Here is a 23,070-nt window from a genome sequence, read left to right as displayed (position 1 = left end):
TTTTAGGGAATGACGGGATGGAATCACCTCTATCCCATCCCGGGATCACAGTGGGATGAGGAAAGGGATGAAGCAGCAGCAGCGGGTTTGTAGTTAGGAAATTCCCAAAAAGTTTAGAAGGAGCAGCATCGTGGGATGGGGGATTGGCATCACCTCTGGATCTGGGAAGGGGTTGAGGTTCATCCCACACTTCATGGATAATCCAGAAATCCATGGGATAGGGCTCAGGAGAAACTACCTGGGAATTCCATTGGGATCATCCCAAATCTGCGAGGCAGCCGAGGAATTCTAATTTTGCCTTTCCAGAGGAGGAGAGTGGGAGCCAGAATTCCTCCCCTTTTCTTTTCCTGCATCTCCCAGAGCCCCTGGAAAGGCCGGAATGAAAGCAAAATCTCTGGAAATCCATCTCAGGAGCATGGAATTCTCTCCCAGCTGGAATTCTATTGGATTCAATGACGTGTGGGTGTGTTTGAATTACAGGACTGGGTGAGGGATTGGTTCTCCAAAGGGATTTTCCACATGGAATCATGGAATGGTTGGAGTTGGAAAGGGCCTTAAGGATCATCCAATTCCAACTCCCTTTCCCATAAAATTCCAAGTTTTAATTTTCCTTGGGAATTTTTGGTTCCTGAGTCCAGCTGCTTGTTAGAAGGAGGTTTTTGGGAATTCCATGTGGGAAGATGTGCCTGGGATTCCCACATGGAGCAGACACTCCATTCCATGATCCACGTGCTCCCAGCGCGGGTTAGTGCTGTCAGGGAATGGGAATTTTATCTGGGATAACCCGAAGGAGAAGGGAGAGCTGCAGAGAATTCCCACATTCCCTGGGTTACCTCTGGAAATCTAATTCCCAAAAAAATTCATTTCAGGCTGCTCAGGCCCGAAATCATGGAATGGTTTGGGTTGGAAGGGATTTTAGAGATCAATCCTTCGGCAAATCCAGTGGGAAATCCTTGGCAAAGAGCTCCTGCCCCGTCCATCCTCTCCAGGATCAACTTGGATTTTAACCCTGCATCGTCATTCCAGGTTTTTTTTAAGTCCTTCCCGCTGCTCTCCCAGTGGTTTTCCAGGCATCCTCCTGGATTCCAGCTGAATGTCAGAGGATGGAATGCTGGAATGGATGGAAATGAGCAGGGAATGCCAGGAATGAGGCGGGAGCACAGAAGGATCAGGATGGGAGTGGGAAAAAAAATTCCCAGACAAAGCTGGCTGGAGGGAAGAAAATCCATGAAAATCCTGCTGGGAGCCAGGATGGGTTGAACAAGGATAAATCCAAGGGAATCCAGGTGGCAGGGAACTCTGGAGATCATTGATTCCATCCCGGATTTGTATCCGGGAAAATCAACATGGATGAGGCCAAAAAAAAGGGCTGGAAAAGATTCCCAGTTTAAATGGAAGCTGGAATGCGATCCAAAGATAAATCCCAGAGTTCAGAGGGAATTCAGCCACAAAAGGCCATTCCCAAGAAAAAATGGATAAGGATGGAGCCATCCCGGTCCTTCAGGAGCATCCATGGGGCACCGGAGGCTCCAGGTGGCACCAATCCTTAGGAATTTTGTTGGGATGGGGTTCCTGCAATCCTGCTCTCCCTGAAAGGCTCTGCCAGGATTTTCTTGGATTCTGGGAAAAGGGAAGGAGAGGGAAGAGAGCGATACCCATTGGAGGAGCCCCTCCGAGAGCAAGGCAGGGATGCAGAGCTGTGGAATGCCCCATCCCGGAATTCCGGCAGTGGGAAGAAATGGAGGAAAAAAAAAAAAAGGAGAGAGATGATTATGGACACATGGAACAGCAGGATGAGCTCCCAGGAAAGCTGGTTTGGGTGGGAAAAAATCTTGGAAAAATGTGCTTATGTCATCCAATCCAACCTTTCCTGGGAATGTGGCTCAGGTCTTTCCTAGCTCATCTCCCAAATTTTGGGATTAACGGCTCCGAGGGCCACCACAACATTCCAAGGGTTGTTCCCTTTCCCTGCCTGGAGTTTTCCAAGATCCCAACTGTGGCTTCAGCCTGGGATTGGCTCCATGGGATGTACAGGGATAAAGTCTTGGGATCCTGGGTGTGGAATAAGAATCATGGGAATGATGGAATCATGGAATACTTTCCATTGGAAAACTCATCCCATTCCATGGACAGGGAACCTTCCACTATCCCAGGTGGCTCCAAGCCCCATCCAACCTATCCCTGAATTTTTCCCAGGATGAGGGACGAAAATTTCCATTGTAACAACTGGAACAGTCCAGCACATCCTCAATTCACAGCAAATTCCCTATTGAAAGTTTGGAATTGGGATTCCCTGTGGAAAGTTTGGAATTGGGAGCATTCCGGCTTTGGCACGCCCGGGTTGAGAGGATGGGACACCTCATTCCAGAGGGGAAATGGATCCCAACATTCCTGGCCATGAGGAAAAGCCCATCAGGCCAGAGGTCACTCATATTCCAAAAATCCTGATGCTCCCAGCTTGACCCATCCAGCAAAAAGAGGATTTCCCAAAGTAACAAATTTGAACAATTCCAAGATGAAAATATGGAATTCCCAAAGACTCACCTCATCCAGACTGGAGGAGAGCTCGCTCTGGGAAAGAAGAGAGGACAGAATTAGAAGAATTCTCATCCCTAAACCCATCCCAAGGTTTATAATTGGAGCTGATATCCAAAAGGAATCATGGAATGGGCTGGGGAGGAAAAATCCTTAAATCCCATCCAGGATGGGATCCCACACCTCCCACTGTCCCAGGTGGATCCAGCCTGGCCTTGGGCACTGCCAGGGATCCAGGGGCAGCCACAGCAAATCTGGGAATTCCAGCCCAGCCAGCAATTCCTTGCCAAGATCCCAGCCCAATCTCCCCTTTCCCAGTGGGAGCCATTCCCTGGCTCCTGTCCCTCCATCCCTTGTCCCCAGTCCCTCTCCAGCTCTCCTGGAGCCCCTCCAGGGACTCTGAGGATTCCCTGGAATTTTCCCTTCTCCAGGGGAACATTCCCAGCTCTGCCAGCCTGGCTCCAGAGCCTTTGGAGCATCTCCATGGCATCCTCTGGATCATCCTGGAATGGGATGAGTTTGCTCTGTCGGGAAGGAGCTGCCCCACTCCCAGTTTTCCTTATCAGCTGAGGAAAATCGGAATCTCTCTGCTTTAGGATTTCTTTTATCCTAAAAGAATTCCCTAAGACAGGATGGAGGGATTGCCGCAGGGCTGGAAACACCTCCAGATCCCTGGGAAAGCTGGGAATGGTGCTGGATTTGCAAGGAGAAGTTGGGAATTACCTCAAATCCAGGGATGTGATGAACAGCCGGCTGCAGGGAGAGAACACAATTCCCATTAACATTCCCACCGCTAATTCCTCTATTTCCAGGAGGGAAACTTCAGCCCCTTCCATTCCAAGCCCTAAATATCCTGGATTCTCATCCAGCATGGAAGGACCAAATCCACCCAGATGATTCCCACTGGGATCAAACAGTGTGCTCTGGGAGCACATCTCATTCCAAGGCTTTTCCAAGGCCTTTTCCACCCATTTCTGAGGGAATGAGGAGGAGGAAGAAGCCACATGTGGATATTTGGGTCCTTGTCCTGGTGTTTGGGCTGGGATTTCCAGGGAAGAGGGAATTGTGGGATTCCCATTCCCAGATAAACCTCGGGGCTGGGAAGGAAGAGTGGGATACAGGGACTGAGCTTCCCAATCCATCCCTTTTTCCTGGCACATCTGGGATGCAGCCATTGGAAAAGCTGGAGTGGCTTCAGCTCTCCTAAACCCCCTCCAGAAATAATTCCAAGGAAAGGGCAGCATTCCTTAGGGATTTGGCAATTCCCAGCTCCCTCGATATCCATGAGACCTCCCCAGGACTTGTCCAAGGAGAGAAGGATCCATCCAGCCCATCCCACCTGGAATTCTGCAGTTTTCCATCAGGCCAACCCTAAACCACCCCTTTTCCCTCCTGGAAAACCTCTTCCTATGGAATTATCCCTCAAAAAGGGACAAATCCCAAATCCGTCTGATTCTTCACAGGCTCCAAAGGCACCAATGGAAAACCCACTGCCTGGAAAAGTTGGATCCTGAGGAAGAAATGGAATTCCGGAGCATTCCATGCTCAGGGATGGATCTCACCTTTTCCCTCTGGATCAGCTCGAAGGCGGCCAGGAGCTCCCCGACATTCCGGCCGGATTTGAGGACGGGATACCAGGAGAGCCGGGGCGAGCGCTCCAGGCTGGGCCGGCAGATGCAGCGTCCCATGAATTCATCCGCGCCCTGGAAAGGGAATTCCAGGGAGTTGGGAACCATGGGAATTGGGATCTTCCTTCCCATCCCTTTTCCCAGAGAAATCCATTCCCCTTCAGTCAAAAATCAGGAGCAAGGGATGATCCCGTTATGGGACTGGGGCAGGGAAAATGAATAGGATTGGTGCTCATAGAGTCTCCAGTTTTCCAACTCCTCCCTGGAATTCCTAAGGCTGGAAAAACACCTTTTTAGGAGAAAAACACCTTTTTAGGAATTCCTATCCTATGTTTTCCAGAGCAGGAACACAGAGCCTTCATCAGCTCCTAAAATCCCATTCCCTGCTCCGCACTCGGATTTTTTGAATCTTTTCTGCTGGGAAGGAGCAGGAGAGAGGGAAAAAGATTCCCGAGATATTCCCAAGCCCTTCCCAAGGTGTATTCCAAGTGATTTTCCACAGAATTCCCTGTTGCACTTGGTTTCTCCAGTTTTTTTTTTCCCAGCTTGGTTTTTCTGGGAAAAATCTCAAGTTCCTGCCACTGACCCCCCAAAATTCCATCATTCCCAAGTCCTTTGGACATGGCAAATAGCAGAGGGCGTTTCCCTACTTCCATGCCTGCATCCAACTTTATCCCAAAGTTTTTCCATGAGGAAACTCCGTTAATTTCCCCACTTTAAATGACAACAAGGAAGCTCAATGAATGAGACCCCAAGGACACCACAGAGTTTTCCCTGGAATCTTCTCCCTCTGGAAAGCCCACCCCAAAGCCCAAACCACCCGGAGATGCCGGACATCACACATTCCAGAGGCTGGGAATTCCCGTCGGGAATGGCCACACTCACATAGGTGTCGTGGTCATAGATTTCCACCAGGATATTAGGAGGGGACTCAGCCACATCCTGAGAATTCCCGAAAATCTCGATCTCGTAGAAGATCAGGGTCTGATCCCAGGTGGGATTCAGGGTGTTCTTCTCCACCACCGTCTTCTGGCTCTGGTGCAGGAAGGACACGATGGCGTAGGGATCTGCGGGAATGGGATTCAGGGATTGGGATTCAGGGATGGATCCCAGCTCTGGCTCTCACAGAATTCCAAGCCCCATCCAGAACCAGCTCCCAAAGAATTTGGGAATTCTCAGCTGGCTCCGTCTCACCCTGAGTTCCCTCAGGTCTTGCTTGAGGAGAAAGGAGCTGCCCAGTGCATCCCACCTGGAATTCAGCATTCCAAGCCCAAACTGCTGGGTTTTCCAGGTGGTTTTCCAGCTGGAAAGGCTCAGTCTGAGAGTTGGGATTGTTCTAAAGATCCAGGGAAATCTTGGAGCCACTGCCAGGACCTAAAGGGGCTCCAGGAGAGCTGAGGAGGAATTTGGGACAAGGGAAGGAAGGACAGGAGCCAGGGAATGGCTTCCACCGGGAAACGGGAGATTGGGGTGGGATCTTGGGAAGGAATTCCTGGCTGGAAGGTAGAGGAGCATCCCCCACATCCCTGGATGAAGATTCCAGGAACATCCCACATATCCCTGGGGGCTTTAATGGGAGCCAAAGGATGCAGATCCTCGGATTATCCCACACCTCCCTGGATTCAGATCCCAGGATTATTCCACAAATCCCTGGGTGCAGATCCCAGGATTATCCCACACCCATGGTTTCAGGTGCAAGGAACACCCCACACACATCCCAGGATTCAGCTCCCAGGAACATCCCACATTCCTGGATTCAGATCCCAGGATGATCCCACATCCCTTGATTCAGATCCCAGGATGATCCCACAAACCACTGAATTGAGATCCCAGGATGATCCCACACCCCCTGGAAGCAGGGCCAGCTGATCTCAGCAGCATTCCCCCTTTTCCCCCCATTTTCCAAGGAATTGGGGCACCAGGGGCTGGATTTCTCCCTCTGTCCACACTCAACAATCCAGGACCACTCAGACATTCCCAAAAACCCACTCTGGGAAGAGCCTTTCTCACTTTTCCTCAGCCAAATCCATTACAATAAACAAAAAACCCTGGATTTGGAGTTGCTTTTCCCTTTTTTTTTTTCCCATTTTTCCCTCCCTTCTCCTCTTTTTTTTTTTTTTTTCATGGAAGCCTCTCTAAAGCCCCTTTGTTGGGAGCAGGGAATGTTTATTTTTCCAACTGCCAAGCCCCTTTAATGAACTCCTTTATTCCCGGCAGCGGGAATCACAATCCCACATTGTGGAACGTTGCTGCTCGTGTTGTCCTTGGCCGACATTTTTCCAAAGGAAAACGATTCCGGACTCCCCTCCCGGGCCATGAGCTCACCTCGCTCCCACCTCCTCATCCCAACAAGGAGCCTTTTGTGGGAATTCCAGGTGGGAACAGGCACTGGGGGATTTTTTTTTTTTTTTTGGATGCTCTGGGGTGTTTATTCCCAAAAATCACATTATTCCAACCACAGGGAAAAGCAGGATTCCCTCGGGATCACGGTCCAGCTGCTTCCCCAGTTTTGGGATTGACCCTGTTTCCCATCATTCCTGGGATGTGTTGGTCCAAGTGGGATTGAAATCCCAGAATTTAGAGGGAAATCCCACCCAAATCCCTCTTTAAATTCTCATGGGAATCGAGCAGGGATAGCCCCGGAGGGATGTTGGAGCTCTCCCACCAGTGGACTCTTTTCCCAGGATTTGGGACATGCTACGTTATTCCAGCTCTGATCTAGAGGAGGTGACATTCCCTTTTCCCGCTTTTCCAGCTCCAAAGCATTGATGGGAATTCCTGGCTGGGATGACCCAGCCTCCAGGGATGAGGATGTGGAATTTTCTGGCATTCCATCCCCCCTCAACCACATTCCAAAGGGATGTTCCACCTGCATCCAACCATCCAAGCACCTCCAGCACAGAAATCCCATGGAATAAAAGGATTTCTCCTATTGTGGCTTCTTTCTTATCCCAAAAATCCCTAGCGCGGGAAGTTCTGACTGCACCAGCACAATCCTGGGAATTTCAGAAATCCCTGGAGCTCTGCTGGGAAAGGGCGGAGCAGCAGGACATGGGAAACTCCTCCACAAAGGCCAGCCCCTGTTTTCCACCTGGATTCCCTTTTTCCCACGGAAATCTCCTTCCTAAATCCCAAATCCCAGGGACTGCTGCCCCACTGTGCAGCTGGAATGAGGGGGACGCTAAGGAATTATGGAGTCATGGAGTCATGGACTGTTTTGGGATGGAAGGAAACCTAGGGATCATCTGGATCCAACCCCACAGGCTGGGAACTTTCCACTGGATCAAATCCAACAAGGAATTTCCCGAGGATGCTGGAGAAGAAGGGGCCAGACAGTGCTGATGTCCTGATAAAATCCCGTCACCCTCCGGAATTTTCCCTGGGCAAATCCCATGGAAGTGTCTCCCTGTGCTCCATCATATCCAGCCTGGAGAGTGAAAGGCTACAGAGATTCCTTGGAGCCCATTCCAGGCCTGGAGGAGCTCCAGGAGAGCTGGAGAGGAACTGGGGACAAGGGATGCAGGGACAGGAGCCAGGGAATGGCTCCCACTGGGAAAGGGGAGATTGGGTTGGGATCTTGGCAAGGAATTGCTGGCTGGGAGGGTGGGCAGGGGCTGGGCTGGAATTCCCAGATTTGCTGTGGCTGCCCCTGGATCCCTGGCAGTGCCCAAGGCCAGGCTGGATGGACTTGGATCCACCTGGGATAGTGGGAAGAGTCCTGGCCCATGGATGGTTCCCCTCTGTTTCTGGAATTCCACCCCAGTGTGGATCCGGACTCACCGGAGAAGCTGTCCTTGTCCATGGCAATGAGATCCCGTGCCTGGTACAGGTAACAGCGCAGGTGGAATCTGTTCCCGGCTGGGGGAAGAACGGGAAACATGGAAAAGATCCCAGGGAGATTCCATCATTGCTCATCTCCCATCTGAGAGAATTCCAGCTTAATCCCCCTGGGATATCCCTAGCTCCGATCCTGGAGCCTGTGGATGTTCCCACAAGCACTGTCCTCCCCTCCACCCTTTTTCCATTTTTATTTTTCCATCTTTTTCTGGGAAAAGGATGGGAAATGCCTTTCCCGCTCCCCTGGGGTCCTTACAGTCAAAAATGCAGGAGATCGTGGGTCTGTTGACTCCGAAACTCAGGGTGGATGCGGATTTTCCATCGGATTTTCCGTCGTCGCTCTTGTCATCGGTCACTCCTCCCTGCAAGGAAAACAATGGAAAGTCGGGAATGCTGGGATCATCCCCAGAGCCAGGATTCCCCGTGGGATGGAATTCTCTGGGGTGTCCAAGAGGAGTCTGGGCTTTCAGTGCTCCCCAGAATCCTAAAATTTAGGTTGGAAAAGCTCTTGGAGATTCCTGAGTGCTCCTAATTCCTCATTGGCCTTGGAATATTTGCGGGAAAAGAAGCAATTTCCAAGGCTGAGAATTCCCGTTTGCAGATCCCATGGGAAAAAGGGGAATAGGAACAATCCTGCCAGGAGCTCTGGGGGTGAGAGGCAGCCGGGATCCCCGGAGATGGGAACAACTCATGGAAAACACCATGGAGCCGCTTTGATCAACCCTGGATTGGAGGGAAAGACAGAGCAAGGAAAAAGGGGGGGAAAAAGCCAAACGGGAGAGGAAAAATTCCATAAAAACACAGAATGGGAGCTTTGTGCTGCTTTGGCTCTCATGGAATCATTGGAAAAGATGCGGATTGGAAAATCCAGAGTGTGGAGACAGTCAGGAGCACAGAGGGAAAGCAGGGCAAAAACAGGGAGGATAACAGGATAGCGGGAAACAGATAACGAGCGGCCGACAACATTTCCAGGCAGAAATTTGGGAATGGGAGAAGCTGTTCCCTACCAGAGCCCCTTCCAAGGCAAAGACAGCGGCGGGGCCGGTGCGTTCCAGAGGCTCCATCCGGCGTCTCCAGCGGCGCCGGCGGAAGGCGTCAGAGCGGCGCTGCTGGAGGTGGAAGCGCCAGCCAAAGAGGGAAGCGTATTCCCAACCATCCCCGTCCAGCTCCTCCTGCTTGTGCTGCCAGACAGGGATCACAGGGATCAGGTTTTCCAGGATTGGCCCAAAAGCTGGGTTTAGGGTTTTTCGGGATGTTGTTGGATATGGTTGTTCCACCCCAGGTTTTCCCTGTGTCTCCTCCAGATTGGAGTCATGGAATGGAGTCATGGAATAATTTGGAGAATCATAGGAATATTCAGGTTGGGAAGGATTTCTGAGGTTTCAGTTGGGAAAGGCCCTGGAGATTGTCATGGAATCATGGAATTATGGATTGGGATGGAAGGGACTTTAAAGCTCAGCCACTTCCAGGGACACCTCCCACCATCCCAGTGTGCTCCAAGCCCCAGTGTCCAACCTGGCCTTGGGCACTGCCAGGGATCCAGGGGCAGCCACAGCAAATCTGAGAATTCCAGCCCAGCCCCTGCCCACCCCCCCAGCCAGGAATTCCTTGCCAAGATCCTGTTTTTCCCTTTGCCATCATCCTGACCCCTCCCATGACTCTGCCACCTCTAGAATTTCTCCCTGGATCATCCACTCCAAGCCCTGGAAGGTTTTCCTCCCGGTGACACCCACAGCAAATGGGGTGACAGTGGCTACAATTATCCCAAAAATTTTCTGGGAAGGGAGACAAGTGGCCTTGGGAAGCGGCGGGAAGGACCGAGGAGCGGAAGTGGCATTCCCGGTCCAATGGCACCATCTAGAGGGAAGCGGGATAGGGACAGGCTGGGGACACCGGCCCTCTCCCATTTCCCACACTCCCGGACTTTCCTGGATGTCCCCATCGCACCCCACATCCCAGTCAATCCCTCCGGAATGTTCTCCACCCTGGAATGTGGCGTTTTCCACTGGAAACCGGGGCAAGCCTCCCTCAATCTCCAAGGAAAAGCGGATCCTGCCAAAGCCAAGCACCCACCCGGAGGGACAGGGCCACATCCCGATCCTGTGGCACCTTTTCCCGGCCAATCCCACCTTTCTCCCGGCTCCCATGTGCTCCAGGTCGCGCCGGCGGAGCCGCACCCAGCGCCGGCGCCGGTTGGTGTGGAACATCTTCTCCGCCGGCACCCAGGCCTTGGGCTTGCGCTCCGGCGGGATCGTGATCCCGTATTCCCAGCCTTGGGAAGAAGGGAATACCTGGTGGAGGCAGGAGAAGAGCCTCCCTCCCCACACCTTGGCTCCCACCAGGAATTTACAACAGTGAAGGTGTAGCTGAATCCAGCAAAATTTTCCAGTTGGATTTCCCTCCTTACATCACAATCCAGCCTTCTGGAATGCCCAGGGATGGATCCGTGGTGTCCTTGGCTCCAAATCCCACCCTGGGGACTCTTCCCTCACTCCCCTCCAGCCATTCCAACCCCCAGGACCATTCCAGCACTCTCCAGCCTGGTGTTTTCTATTTCTTTTCCTCCAGGGCCTTCCCAGATTATCCCAGCACTGCCTTTTGGAATTCTCATCCCACAGCTCCAGGCAGACAAGGGAAAAGGATCCCCCAGAGCCTGATCCCTTCTCCTGATCCAGTTCCCACAGCCATGGGAATGTTTTCATCCATAGACCATGGAAAGAAATCCCAAACTTCCTAAATCCCAGATCCCAAAATTCCCAAATCCCAGGATCCCAAAATTCCGTCTTTGGTACCTTTCTCATCCACAGCCCTGTTGAGATCCGTGTCCCATTCCACATCTTCCCACTTCCAGCCTGGAGGACACTCGATCTCATCCTTGGGCAGGACCTTCTCCCCGTTCTGTGGGACACAGGGAATTCTCACCCAAACCGATCCCTGAATTTCCCCTGGGATTCCAGCCCGGCTCCCAGAATTCCCAGTTTTCCCTCACCACATCCGTGTAGGAATCAGTCATGTGGATCCACTGCCCTCCGGGGAGCCGGACCTGGTTCTCAAACACCTCCTCCACGAAGCTCAGGTGCCCAGCATCCACATCGTGCAACAGCCTGAATCCCAGGAATACCCAAAATCAGGGATTCTCCACCCCACTTTCCTCCTGTGCCGTCCTCAGCGCTCCCAAATTTCTCCCACCCCTCCGAGCAAAATTCCTCCTTAGGAAAAACCCAAACCAGGATGAAAATCCCACCCCAAAAATCCTCAGTTTTGGAGCATCCCAAGATTTGGATGAGGGGGAATCACATCCATGGACACAGACGAGGAACCACAGGGGGCATCCCAGATTTTGCCACCAGATTTTGGGATTCCCGGGAATTCCCAGTGGAAAAGCCCCACTCACGTCTTTTCTGGACAGATGAACCAATCCCCAGCCCAGGTCCATCCTGCGGAAGGCCGGAAGCTGTCCTTGGGAAGCTTGATCCGGCCGGTGACATCGGAATATTTGGGATAAGTGAGGCCGGTGGTGCCCCAGTTCCCCACCAGCGCCAGCTTGGTCTGGTTCTCATACTGGGAGAGCCAAGAAAAAGATGGATTTGGGGTCAGAATTACAGAACTCCATGAATAGTCCCATAGAATCCCATGAATAATCCCAGCAGAGGGACAGATCCGGGAAAAGCCCAACCCATTCCACAGCATCCCAATCTTCCCATTGTGAGGGACAACACACAGTTCCATGGCTCATTCCCAACTTTGCCCTCAGCATTCCAGTCTGAGATGGTGGGAATAGCTCCCCCTTCCCACAGTTTTTAGGGAATGATGAGGTTTTAGGTCCAGCCCACCCCCTTTTCCCACGAAGATGGGGATCCATTGGGAATGCAATGAGGTTTTAGGTTCAGCCCACCCCCTTTTCCCATAAGGACAGGGATCCTTTGGGAATGTGATGAGGTTTTAGGTCCAGCCCACCCCCTTTTCCCGCCAGGATGAGGATCCCTTGGGAATGCTCACAGTTTCGGCGAAGACGGAGAGTTTTCCCTCGGCAAATTGGTTGAATTCCTTCTCATCCACGGCCAATCCGAACCAGAGCCGCACCCGGATCTGCGCCGGGATCCGTGGCCCCATTGTCTCCTCCTGTGGGTACTGCCAAGGAAAAGGCCCCCGGGGAGGGATTAACGGGAATCCTGGGAGGCTGGAAGGGTGGGAATGAAGATCCCTGGATGGGGCAGGTGCGACATGGAGAAGTCATGGGATGATGTCAGGAGTGAGTGGTGCACATGGAGCGCTCTGGGATTATGGAATTGAGGTTGGAAAGACTTTCAGGATCATCCCAACGCCACCAGCGACATCCCTAAAATGTGACCCCAGCTGACCTGGAGGAGCTTCAAAATTCCAGTGGTCTTGGACAGGACCAGGATCAGGATCAGGGTCACAGAAAGGTCAGGGACAAGGACATGGACAGGGAAAAGGACAAGATCAAGGAGATGGAAAAGGTCAGGGACAAGGAGAGGGAGAGGGACAGGGAAAAGGTCAGGGACAAGGACGTGGACAGGGAAAAGGACATGGAAAAGGTCAGGAACAGGGAAAAGGACAAAGTCAAGGAGAGGGAAAAGGTCAGGGACAAGGACAGGGAGAGGGACAGGGACAAGGACACAGACAAGGTCAAGGTCAGGGACAAGTTCAGGGACATGGATAGGGACAAGACACGGTGAGGGACAAGGCCAGGGAAAAAGGATAAGGAAAGGGTCAGGGAGAAGGTCGGGGACAAAGTCAGGGACAAGGACAGGGAGAGGGACAGGGACGAGGTCAAGGACAGAGTCAGGGACAAGGTCAGGGAAATGGATAAGGACAGGGCCAGGGAGAAGGTCAGGGACAGGGACAAGGACATGGACAAGGACAGGGAGAAGGACAGGAACAAGGTCAAGGACAGGGACAAGTTCAGGGACATGGACAGGGACAAGACACGGTGAGGGACAAGGCCAGGGAAAAAGGATAAGGAAAGGGTCAGGGACAGGGAGAGGGACAGGGACAAGGTCAAGGACAGAGTCAGGGACAAGGTCAGGGAAACGGATAAGGACAGGGCTAGGGAGAAGGTCAGGGACAGGGACAAGGACAGGGAGAAGGACAGGGAAAAGGAAAAAGACAGGGTCAGGGAGAAGGTCAGGGACAAAGCCAGGGACAAGGACAGGAAGACAGACAAGGTCAAGTATTTAAGGTCTCTCCCAACCCAAAACTTCCGATGATTCCATAAAACCGGAGCTGAATGTTGTGTTGGGATTTGAGCTTTCCCTGCTGGATTTTCCATCTTTTCAATTACATTTAGGGGAAGAAACTGTTTGGAAAATCAAGATTCCACCAGGACAGGCTTCCAAAGGTACCTTGAGGAAGATGGTCTGGAGCTTCCCGCAGTTCCGGCCGCAGCAGTTGGGGATGTTCCGGGAATACAGGACCTGGTGGGCCGGGATGCGGGCAAAGGCCACACGTTTGTACCCCTGGAGCATCCAGATGACAATGTCCGGGAGGCTGTTCTGGGGCTGGAAAACACAAATCCACAGGATCCCGTTAGGAGAGATCCACCAGCGCAGCCCAGAATGGGATCGTGAAATCATGGAATGGGTTGGGTTGGGAGGGATCTTATCCCAGATGGATCCAACTTCATCCAGCCCAGCCTTGGGCGCTGCCAGGGATCCAGGGGCAGCCCCAGCAAATCTGGGAATTCCAGCCCAGCCCCTGCCCACCCTCCCAGCCAGGAATTCCTTGCCAAGATCCCAGCCCAATCTCCCCTTTCCCAGTGGGAGCCATTCCCTGGCTCCTGTCCCTGCAGGCCTTGTCCCCAGTCCCTCTCCAGCTCTCCTGGAGCCCCTGCAGGGACTCTGAGGATTCCCTGGAGTTTGATTGATTCCCTGGAGATTGATTCCTTCTCCAGGGGAACATTCCCAGCTCTCCCAGCCTGGCTCCATGGCAGAGGGGCAGAATTCCCCCTATTTCTGCTGTGGGATCTGCTGGAGCACGCAGAACTTCCCACCCACCAACATTCCAAGTCCTTCTCCCACGGCTGCTCCCTATCCATGAGTTGACCTCAACCCATCCATGAGCAAGACCAACCTCAACCATCAGACCAAAATCTAGCACCGTGGGAGAATCCATGGATTTGGGAGCCGGGATGGAACATCCCCCCCGCTTGCTTCCCACCACAACCACGATGGGAAAACCAGGAAGCGTCACCTCCTCCGCCATGGCCCGGAGCCGGCACAGCCAATCCTCCGCCTGATCCAGGATTTGGGAAAGGCCGGAATTCTCATGCTTGAGCCTCAGGGCCACCTTGAGGATCTGCTCCAGGTGGGTGCTCCGGAAGCGGAACAGGTTCTGATCCAGGTGGGTGCTGGACGCTCTCCCCAGGACATCGGGAAGCTTCAGGCTGCAGGGATAGGCGGGAATCAGGGATTGGGTTGGATTGGGATGGACCTTGAAGGTCATTAAGGGCTGTAAATTATCACTGATGATCACCACTGGTGATTAATGGTCATTAGTGGTCATTAATGATGACCAATCATCATCAATGCTCTTTAATGATCCTTAAAGGTCATTAATGGTCACCTGTCATCATTAATGGTGATTAATAGTCATTAATGGTCACCAATCATCATCAAAGGTTGTTAATGGTTGTTACTGATCATTAATGGTCATCAATCATCATTAATGGTCATTAATTATCATTAAAGGTCATTAATGATAATTAAAGTTCATTAAGGGTCACTAATGATCATTAATGGTAACCAATCATCATGAATTGTTAATTAATGGTCATTAAAGGTCACCAGTCATCATTATTAGTGTTAATTGGTCACTAATGTCACCAATCATCAATGGTCATTAATGGTCATTAATGATCATTGCAGGTCATTAATGGTCACTAATTGTCATTAATGATCATTAATCCATCCCAATTTCCCCCCCAATAGCTCATCCAACTTCTTATTGGATTTTCCAGCCTTTTTAATTGTTTTTCCATATTTTCAGCAAATTTCCAAGGAATTGAGAAGCCAACAAAGATATTTGGGAATGGGAAGAGCAAAAGAGTTTCAAACCAAGGCCAGAATTCTCCCGGGAATCAGGATGGGAATGAGCCACACCCACATTTTAATATCCATTATCCAAGCTCCTGGAAAAATGGATCAGGTGCCAAACTGGGAGGTTTTCCTGTAAAATTCAAGGATTTATGGATCCGCTGCTATAAATTAACTTCCTGCTCCCGGCTCCTGAGCCACAAATCAGGATTTCCTCCGGAAAAAATAGATGGAGAGAAAGATAAATTTATTTTTAGGCTGTGCAGAGGTTTGGAAGGAGATTTTTAAGGATGCGACATTCTCACCTCGGGAATTGGGATTGCAAATCCCATTTTTTTATTGCATATAAATAGGGAGAACATGGAATTATGGAATGGTTTGGGATTTTCCACACTCCTCAGTTGCTCCAAGCCCTGTCCAGCCTGGGTTTGGATACTTCCAGGGATGAGGATTTGGAGTGAGGGGGAATGAGCAGGGAAAAGGTGGGAAAATGGGAAAAAAGGGAAAAAAGGGGGGGGGGGAAGGAGGGGGAGAAGGGAAAAAGGGAAATAAGGAAAGAAAGGAAATAAGGACAAAGAAAGGGTGGGAAGGAAAAAAGGGAAAAAAGAAAAAAAGGGAAGAAAAGGCAAAAAGAGGAAAAAAGGGGGAAGAGAATAAAAAGGGGAAAGACAAAAGAAGGAAAAACAGGAAAAAGAGAAACAAGGGAGAAAAGGAGGAAATGGAAAAAGGGAAAAAGAGGGGAAAACGGAAAAAAAGGGGAGAAGTGGAAAAAGGAAAAGCATAGAAAAAAAAAGGAGAAAAGACAAAAAAATGGAAAGAGGAATAGGGGAAAGGGGAGAAAAGGAAAAATATTAAAAGAGAGAAAGACAGAAAGAGGGGGAAAAAGAAAGAAACAGAAAAAAAGGGAGAAGGGGGAAAAGGAAAAAAGAAAGCAAAAAAAGGGAAAAGGGGGGAGAGGGAAAAAGAGGAAAAAGAGGGGAAAGGAAAAACTGAAATAAGGGAAAAAATGAATAAAAGGAAAGTGGGAAAAGGTGGGAAAAGGAAGGAAAAGGGGGAAAGGGGAAAATGGGGAAAAGAGGGAGAGAAAATAGAAGAAAGGAAAAAAGGTGGGGAAAAGGAGGGAACAAACAAAAAAGGGATAGAAAGGAGGGAACAAACAAAAAAGGGATAGAAAAGGGGGAAATGGATGAAAAAGTGGAAAAAATTAGGAGAAATGGGAAAAAAAGAGGTAAAAGAGGGGAAAGGGGAGAAAAGAGGGGAAAAGGGGGAAAAAAGGGGGTGAAGAAAGGAGAAGAGGGGCGGAGGCAGTGTTCCCTTCCAAAACCAAGAAGAAACATCAGGAAGGGTTTCCCATCCCGAATTCCCAAAGTACCTGCAGTCGGCAATGACGTCATCGAGCAGTTGGGACCCCAGGGCCTCCAGCTCGACCGGAGAGCAGTTGGATTTCAGGGCCACATGGATCTTCTCCAGGTTGGCTTCCTGCAGGAAAAGTGGGGATCAGGAGCTGAGGAATCACCCAGAATCCCATCCTGTTTTCAGGATGTTCCCAGCAAGAGATTGGGAAAACTCCCAGGGATCAGAGATTCCACTCTGGGTCTCAGCAAGGATCTGCATCCAAATGTTTGGAGCTCCAGGGAAACCAACAGGGAAATCCAACGGGAAACCTCAGAAATCACTCAGGAGCTGAAGGACGGCCCCTGGATTGCTGGAATTGTCTCCAGGCTGAACAGGCTTGGATCAACCTGACATCATGGAAGGTGTCCCTGAACATGGAATGGGATGGGATTTAAGGTTTCTCCTAAGCCAAACCATTCCAGGATGGAATGGATGCTCTGGGAAAGATGGGAACATTTACTTGGAGAAAGGAAAATTCCTGGGAATCTCAGAGTCCCTGGAGGGGCTCCAGGAGAGCTGCAGAGGGACTGGGGACAAGGCCTGCAGGGACAGGAGCCAGGGAATGGCTCCCACTGGGAAAGGGGAGATTGGGCTGGGATCTTGGCAAGGAATTGCTGGCTGGGCTGGAATTCCCAGATTTGCTGTGGCTGCCCCTGGATCCCTGGCAGTGCCCAAGGCCAGGTTGGACACTGGGGCTTGGATCCACCTGGGACAGTGGGAGGTGTCCCTGCCCATGGGTGGGGTGGGAATGGGATGGGATTTAAGCCATTCTGTAATTCTATTATTCCATGAAGTTCCTCATCCAGTGGATACACAACTATGTCACCGGACATTCCAGAGCCTGAAGATGGCCTCTGTCCCCTCCCGGTGTCCCCAGGATGTCCCCAGGGATGTCACTGGACACTTCTCAGCTTGGAGGTGGCCTCTGTCCCTTCCCAGTGTCCCCAGGGATGTCCCCAGGGATGTCCCCGGTCATTCCCCAGCCTGGAGATGGCCTCTGTCCCATCCCAGTGTCCCCAGGGATGTCCCCAGGGATTTTCCCAGTCACCCCCCAGCCTGGAGGTGGCCCTGGTCCCCTCGTGGTGTCCCCAGATGTCCCCAGGATGTCCCCAGGGATGTCACTGGACACTTCTCAGCTTGGAGGTGGCCTCTGTCCCTTCCCAGTGTCCCCGGGATGTCCCCAGGATGTCCCGGTCACTCCCCAGCCTGGAGGTGGCCTCTGTGCCCTTTCAGTGTCCCCAGGATGTCCCCAGGGATGTCACTGGACACTTTCCAGCCTGGAGGTGGCCTCTGTCCCCTCTCAGTGTCCCCAGGGATGTCCCCAGGGATGTCCCCGGTCACCCCCCAGCCTGGAGGTGGCCCTGGTCCCCTCGTGGTGTCCCCAGATGTCCCCAGGATGTCCCCAGGGATGTCACTGGACACTTCTCAGCTTGGAGGTGGCCTCTGTCCCTTCCCAGTGTCCCCGGGATGTCCCCAGGATGTCCCGGTCACTCACCAGCCTGGAGGTGGCCTCTGTGCCCTTTCAGTGTCCCCAGGATGTCCCCAGGGATGTCACTGGACACTTTCCAGCCTGGAGGTGGCCTCTGTCCCCTCTCAGTGTCCCCAGGGATGTCCCCAGGATGTCCCCAGGATGTCCCCAGTCACTCCCCAGCCTGGAGGTGGCCTCTGTCCCATCCCAGTGTTCCCAGGGATGTCCCCAGGGATGTCTCTGGTCATTCCCCAGCCTGGAGGTGGCCTCTGTCCCATCCCAGTGTCCCCAGATGTCCCCAGGATGTCCCCAGGATGTCGCAGTCACTCACCAGCCGCTCGGCCCCGTGGAGCAGCAGGTTCTGGGCGTCCATGCGGTGGCCGATGTCCTCCCAGTAGGAGGAGAGCACCACCACGGGCTTCACGTTCCCCCAGGGCAGGTAATAGTAGTGACAGCCTGGGGGACAGCACGGCGTCACCTCGGGATGTTGGGATAACGGGATCCACCCCTCGGGAGCGGGGATGAAGGGGAAAGAGTGTGATCGGGATGGGAATTCCCCTCAGAATGTGTTTGGGAGAAAGATGGGAATGGTGTTCCCCAAATCCTTGAGATCCCACCGAGATCCAATGGGATCTGACTCCACGGCTCTGGCAGTGAGACCAGAAACCAGCTCAGCATTCCTGGTGGGATGAGATGGGAGCCAGGAAAAGACGCTCCCAAAAACCACCTCATGGAGCTGAGAGATGTCACAGCTTCCCTGCTCCTTCCCAGACAAATATTCCCCATGGATGAGGCAGGAAAACCCTCTGGAGATGTCTGGTCCAAGCAGGGACACCTTCACCAGGATCACCTGGACACAACCTCTGGCTTCCCTGGATCCCTGGGAGTGTCCAAGGTCAGGTCGGACATTGGGGTTTGGAATCACCGGGGGTAGTGGGAGGTGTCCCTAAACATGGATGGGGTTGGAATGGGATGGGATTCAAGGTCCCTTCCAACCCAAAGCATTCCAGGATTCTGGAGCCCCTCTGCTCTGGGAGAGCTGGGAATGTTCCCCTGGAGAAGTAATCAATCCAGGGAATTCTCAGAGTCCCTGGAGGGGCTCCAGGAGAGCTGGAGAGGGACTGGGGACAAGGGACAGAGGGACAGGTGCCAGGGAATGGCTCCCACTGGGAAAGGGGAGATTGGGCTGGGATCTTGGCAAGGAATTGCTGGCTGGGCTGGAATTCCCAGATTTGCTGTGGCTGCCCCTGGATCCCTGGCAGTGCCCAAGGCCAGGTTGGACATTGAGGCTTGGATCCACCTGGGATGGTGGGAGGTGTCCCTAAACTGGAACAGGATGGGATTTAAAGCCCCTTCCATCCCAAACCATTCCATAATTCCAGGGTTCTCATCCACCAGCCATGTTTGGATCATCCCAAGGGACGGAATCCGCGCTCACCATCGAAGACAGCCCCGCTGTACTGGGTGGTGGAGGCCAGGGGCAGGCAGGTGGTGTCGAACTTGTTGCCGTAATTCCCGATGCTGACCTCAAACTGGACAGCGCCGTCCACGCCCTGGAGCATCGTGGCCGAGTAGAAGGCAGCGAAGAGGGAATATTTCCGTCGGCGCAGGTATTTCTGGAATACGAACAGGAATTGGATGTGGAGGAGATGCTGCAATGATCTCCAGGATGTGGAGCCGGAAGAGGCTGGAGGGTAAATCCTGAGTGGCTGAGGGAGTTGGGAAAGGGTTGGAGATCCAGGAAAAGCTGAGGGAGTTAGGAAAGGGTTGGAGATCCAGGAAAAGCTGAGGGAGCTGGGAAGGGGCTGGAGAACCAGGAAAAGCTGAGGGAGTAGGGAAAGGGGCTCATTCCAGAGAAAAGGAGGATCCACAGGGACCTTCTGGCTTTCTCTCCCTGACAGTTGGAACCAGTTGGGAGTTGGGATCTAATCCCAGGGAATAACAGGATAGAAGGGAACAGCCTCATGCTGGGTCAGGGGAGGCTCAGGTTGGACACCAGCAGGAATTTCCTCATGGAAAGGGTGATCAGGGATAGGAAGTGCCCAGGGAGGTTTGGAGTCCCCATCCCTGGAGATGCCCAAGGAATTCCTGGGTGTGGCACTCAGTGCCAGGGTGGGCATCGGGCACAGCTTGGACTGGATGATCCCAGAGGATTTTCCAAACTCAGTGAGCCCAGGATGGGAATTTTCTTGCAGGGGGAATAACAAACTTTGCAGCATGGGAATCTTGGGGGAATTTTAGGAAAACCAGATGGAAGAGGAGGCTACAACTTCTCATAGAAAAGGAGTCAAAGGAGGAAATCTGAGAGAGCAGAATGAAGGGAAATCTCCCACAACGTCATGGCAGAGCTCAGAGTCCCTGGCAGGGCCTGCAGGGGCTCCAGGAGAGCTGGAGAGGGACTGGGGACAAGGGATGGAGGGACAGGAGCCAGGGAATGGCTCCCACTGGGAAAGGGGAGATTGGGCTGGGATGTTGGCAAGGAATTGCTGGCTGGGAGGGTGGGCAGGGGCTGGGCTGGAATTCCCAGATTTGCTGTGGCTGCCCCTGGATCCCTGGCAGTGTCCAAGGCCAGGCTGGATGGACTTGGATCCACCTGGGACAGTGGGAGGTGTCCCTGCCCATGGAACGTGATCAGCTTCAAGGCCCATTCCCACCCAAACCATTCCATGGTCCCACAATTCCATGCTCATGATCAGCTTGGCTGGACCAACCTGGACCCTTTGGGATAAAAATCCAGCCAGAGACCCCTCCAGGAGCCCACAGACCATGGGACAACCCTCACCCACAGCCAACATCCCTTCCATAGTGTCCCACATGACAATCCCAGAGATTTTCCAGAAATTCCAATACCTCCACCCTCAGGATGTCATCGGCAGGAATCTCCTCCACCTTCTGCTCCATGTGCTCCACCAGTTTGGTCTCCAGCTCCACCAGGATCCGGCCCCGATACGCAACCCCCTCGCCCTTGGGATAGACCAGGAACAGGAGTCAGGATCCCAGAATTCCCTTCCTGAGGCCGAGCTCTGCCTTTGCTTCCAAGGAGCTTCATCACGGAGTAGCAGGATCAGGCAAAGAATTCCAGCTGGAGCTTCCAAGGTGGAATTTTGGGAGCAGAGCGGGATCGGGAGGCGTTAGCGGGAATAACCAGGAGCGGGAAACGCAGCGCAGGCTCCTGATGACAAAGCCAGGTTGGGTTAGAAGCAGCATTTTTTTGGGAAAAGAGGAGCCGGAGGTTATTTTGGGATGTGCCGGGAAGCAGCCGATGTCACCTTTCCCAAATTGAGGGTCTCGTAGGGATCGGGAAATCCGGTGAATTCCCGGGGGCTGCCGTACAAGTTGATGTAGCAGGGCCCGAAGGTCGGCAGGAATCCCAGCCCGTCATCCACTGGGAATGGCAGGGAAAAGAGGGATTAGGGATTCCTGGAGGCACCTTGGGAATGCATCAGGCTCGCTGGAGCATCACAGGGATCACACAGCTGGAGGCCACCAAAATCCCGGAATTTCCACCCATTTTGAATCCCACGACCTCACCTTGGAGCAGGAGAACAATACGGAGGGCGTGGTGCTGAATCCTGGGAATTCCCAATCCCAGGAAAAGTCCCCATGGAAAAGGGCGAGGTCAGAGAGGGGTCAGACAAGAGTAAGAGTGACAGGAGAGAGGAAAGAGCCTCAGGATGTGCTGGGGAGGTTTAGGTTGGATTTTTGGGAAAATTCCTTCCTGGAAAGGGTTGTCCCCATCCCCGGAGGGACTGAACATCCCTATGGAGGTGGCACCTGGGGACATGGATATGGAGTGGCCTTGGGAGCCAATGGATCAGAGGGATTTTCCAATGCTTTGATTCCATGAGGAGAACCACTCGTTGTTATGGAATTTTGAGCAGGAATCCTGCCCTCCATGCACCCATCTGGCTACACATTCCAGACACGACAGCATCCCGGGAATCCCCAAAGGGCCAAATCGGAGCCATTCCCTTTTCCCAAGGTGCCCAACTCATCCCAGCGGATCCTCCCCCAGTCCAGAGAGCGGAACCAGTAAAACCAGTCCCAGGAGGTGCTGGGAAACTGGGATGTACTGGGAACGTACGGTCCGAGGGTTTCAGAGGCTTCACAGGAGCAGGAAACTCATCTGAGGCACAAAGAGAGGGAGAGAGGTTGGGAAAGGTTGGAAGAGGAGCACAGAAAAGGGATGGAGATGGGAATGAGGGGGGAGATTCCCACAGAGAGACAGAGAGAGAAAGGGAGAGGTTTTTCATGGAATCATGGAATCAAAGAATCATGGAATGGTTGGGGTGGGAAGGGACCTTAAAGCCCATCCAGGTGCATCCAGGGACACTTCCCACTATCCCGGGTTGTTCCGAGCCTTGTCCAACCTGGCCTTGGACAATTCCAGAGGCTGTGGGCTTGGGATGGAGCAGGGTTGGAGCATCCCTGAGTTGCATTCCCAGGTATTTCCTTGGGATCAAACAGATCCCAGTGGTGGGAAGGGAGATGCCAATCCTGGATCCCACCATTCCCATCCTCCCTCCCAGCCTCTCTCTGTCTCTCTCTCCAGCCCATCCCAGGATTTGTGTTGGGATTGGGAAGAGGGGACTGGACAGCGCCAGGGGTGGGACACGGGTGGAGCCTCTGGATCGTGTCCTGATCCATGGAATCACGGAATGGCTTGGAAGGACCTTAAAGCTCATCCCATTCCATGGGCAGGGACACATCCCACTATCCCAGCATGCTCCAAGCTTTTTCCAGCGTGGCCATCCCGTGTCCCTACAGCTCATGGGGAAGTCACAAAGGCAAGTGCAGAATTCTCGCTGGGATCACAGATTCCACGGAAGCACTGGCAGCAGGAAAAGTTCATGCAGGTGGAAGCTCCAAGCCCTCAGCAGGTCCAAAGCCACGTCCCAAATTTCTGCCCTCCCACCTGGCACCGGTGACAGTGACACTCGGCTGAACCCTGCCACGCCTGAGGGTGCTTAACCACAGAAAATTCCCGGGATTTGGAACAGCACGGGCTGAATGGGAATTCTCACTCTGTGACAGCTCCTAAATGTCACCTCAGTGGGGTGGACACGTCAGGGGGAGGTGGCTGCCAGCAGCGGTGCCACCACCACCACATGTCACCAACCTCCAGCCACACCACGGACCTGCAGCCTCCATC

At 52.7% G+C, this 23,070-nt stretch overlaps 1 protein-coding gene across 8 annotated transcripts in view; it reads right to left on the bottom strand.

Moving 5' to 3' along the window:
* Window positions 1-23,070, bottom strand: part of DYSF (dysferlin) — a 74,735-nt gene that overhangs the window by 38,077 nt on the left and 13,588 nt on the right. For 4 of the 8 annotated variants that reach the window (XM_074540710.1, XM_074540714.1, XM_074540709.1 and 1 more), the window contains exons 17-35: window positions 21,188-21,303; window positions 20,769-20,882; window positions 19,357-19,534; window positions 18,250-18,374; window positions 16,428-16,534; window positions 14,214-14,406; window positions 13,367-13,522; window positions 12,000-12,131; window positions 11,395-11,561; window positions 10,990-11,104; window positions 10,793-10,898; window positions 10,130-10,272; window positions 9,008-9,181; window positions 8,257-8,362; window positions 7,944-8,021; window positions 5,049-5,230; window positions 4,098-4,238; window positions 3,259-3,288; window positions 2,545-2,571 (exon numbers count right to left, since the gene is read on the bottom strand). In XM_074540710.1, the coding sequence (XP_074396811.1) occupies window positions 2,545-2,571; window positions 3,259-3,288; window positions 4,098-4,238; window positions 5,049-5,230; window positions 7,944-8,021; window positions 8,257-8,362; window positions 9,008-9,181; window positions 10,130-10,272; window positions 10,793-10,898; window positions 10,990-11,104; window positions 11,395-11,561; window positions 12,000-12,131; window positions 13,367-13,522; window positions 14,214-14,406; window positions 16,428-16,534; window positions 18,250-18,374; window positions 19,357-19,534; window positions 20,769-20,882; window positions 21,188-21,303 (2,390 nt within the window). Of the gene's footprint in view, window positions 1-1,655; window positions 1,698-2,544; window positions 2,572-3,258; window positions 3,289-4,097; window positions 4,239-5,048; window positions 5,231-7,943; window positions 8,022-8,256; window positions 8,363-9,007; window positions 9,182-10,129; window positions 10,273-10,792; window positions 10,899-10,989; window positions 11,105-11,394; window positions 11,562-11,999; window positions 12,132-13,366; window positions 13,523-14,213; window positions 14,407-16,427; window positions 16,535-18,249; window positions 18,375-19,356; window positions 19,535-20,768; window positions 20,883-21,187; window positions 21,304-22,002; window positions 22,045-23,070 lie in introns of all 8 variants that reach the window. The other 4 variants (XM_074540708.1, XM_074540712.1, XM_074540711.1 and 1 more) reach the window with 2 other exon arrangements.

The sequence above is a fragment of the Zonotrichia albicollis genome, chromosome 5 (assembly GCF_047830755.1).
Source record: "Zonotrichia albicollis isolate bZonAlb1 chromosome 5, bZonAlb1.hap1, whole genome shotgun sequence".
Lineage (NCBI taxonomy): Eukaryota > Metazoa > Chordata > Aves > Passeriformes > Passerellidae > Zonotrichia > Zonotrichia albicollis.
The sequence above is the reverse complement of the archived record's forward strand: the minus strand, read 5'-3'. Positions and strand labels throughout refer to the sequence as shown.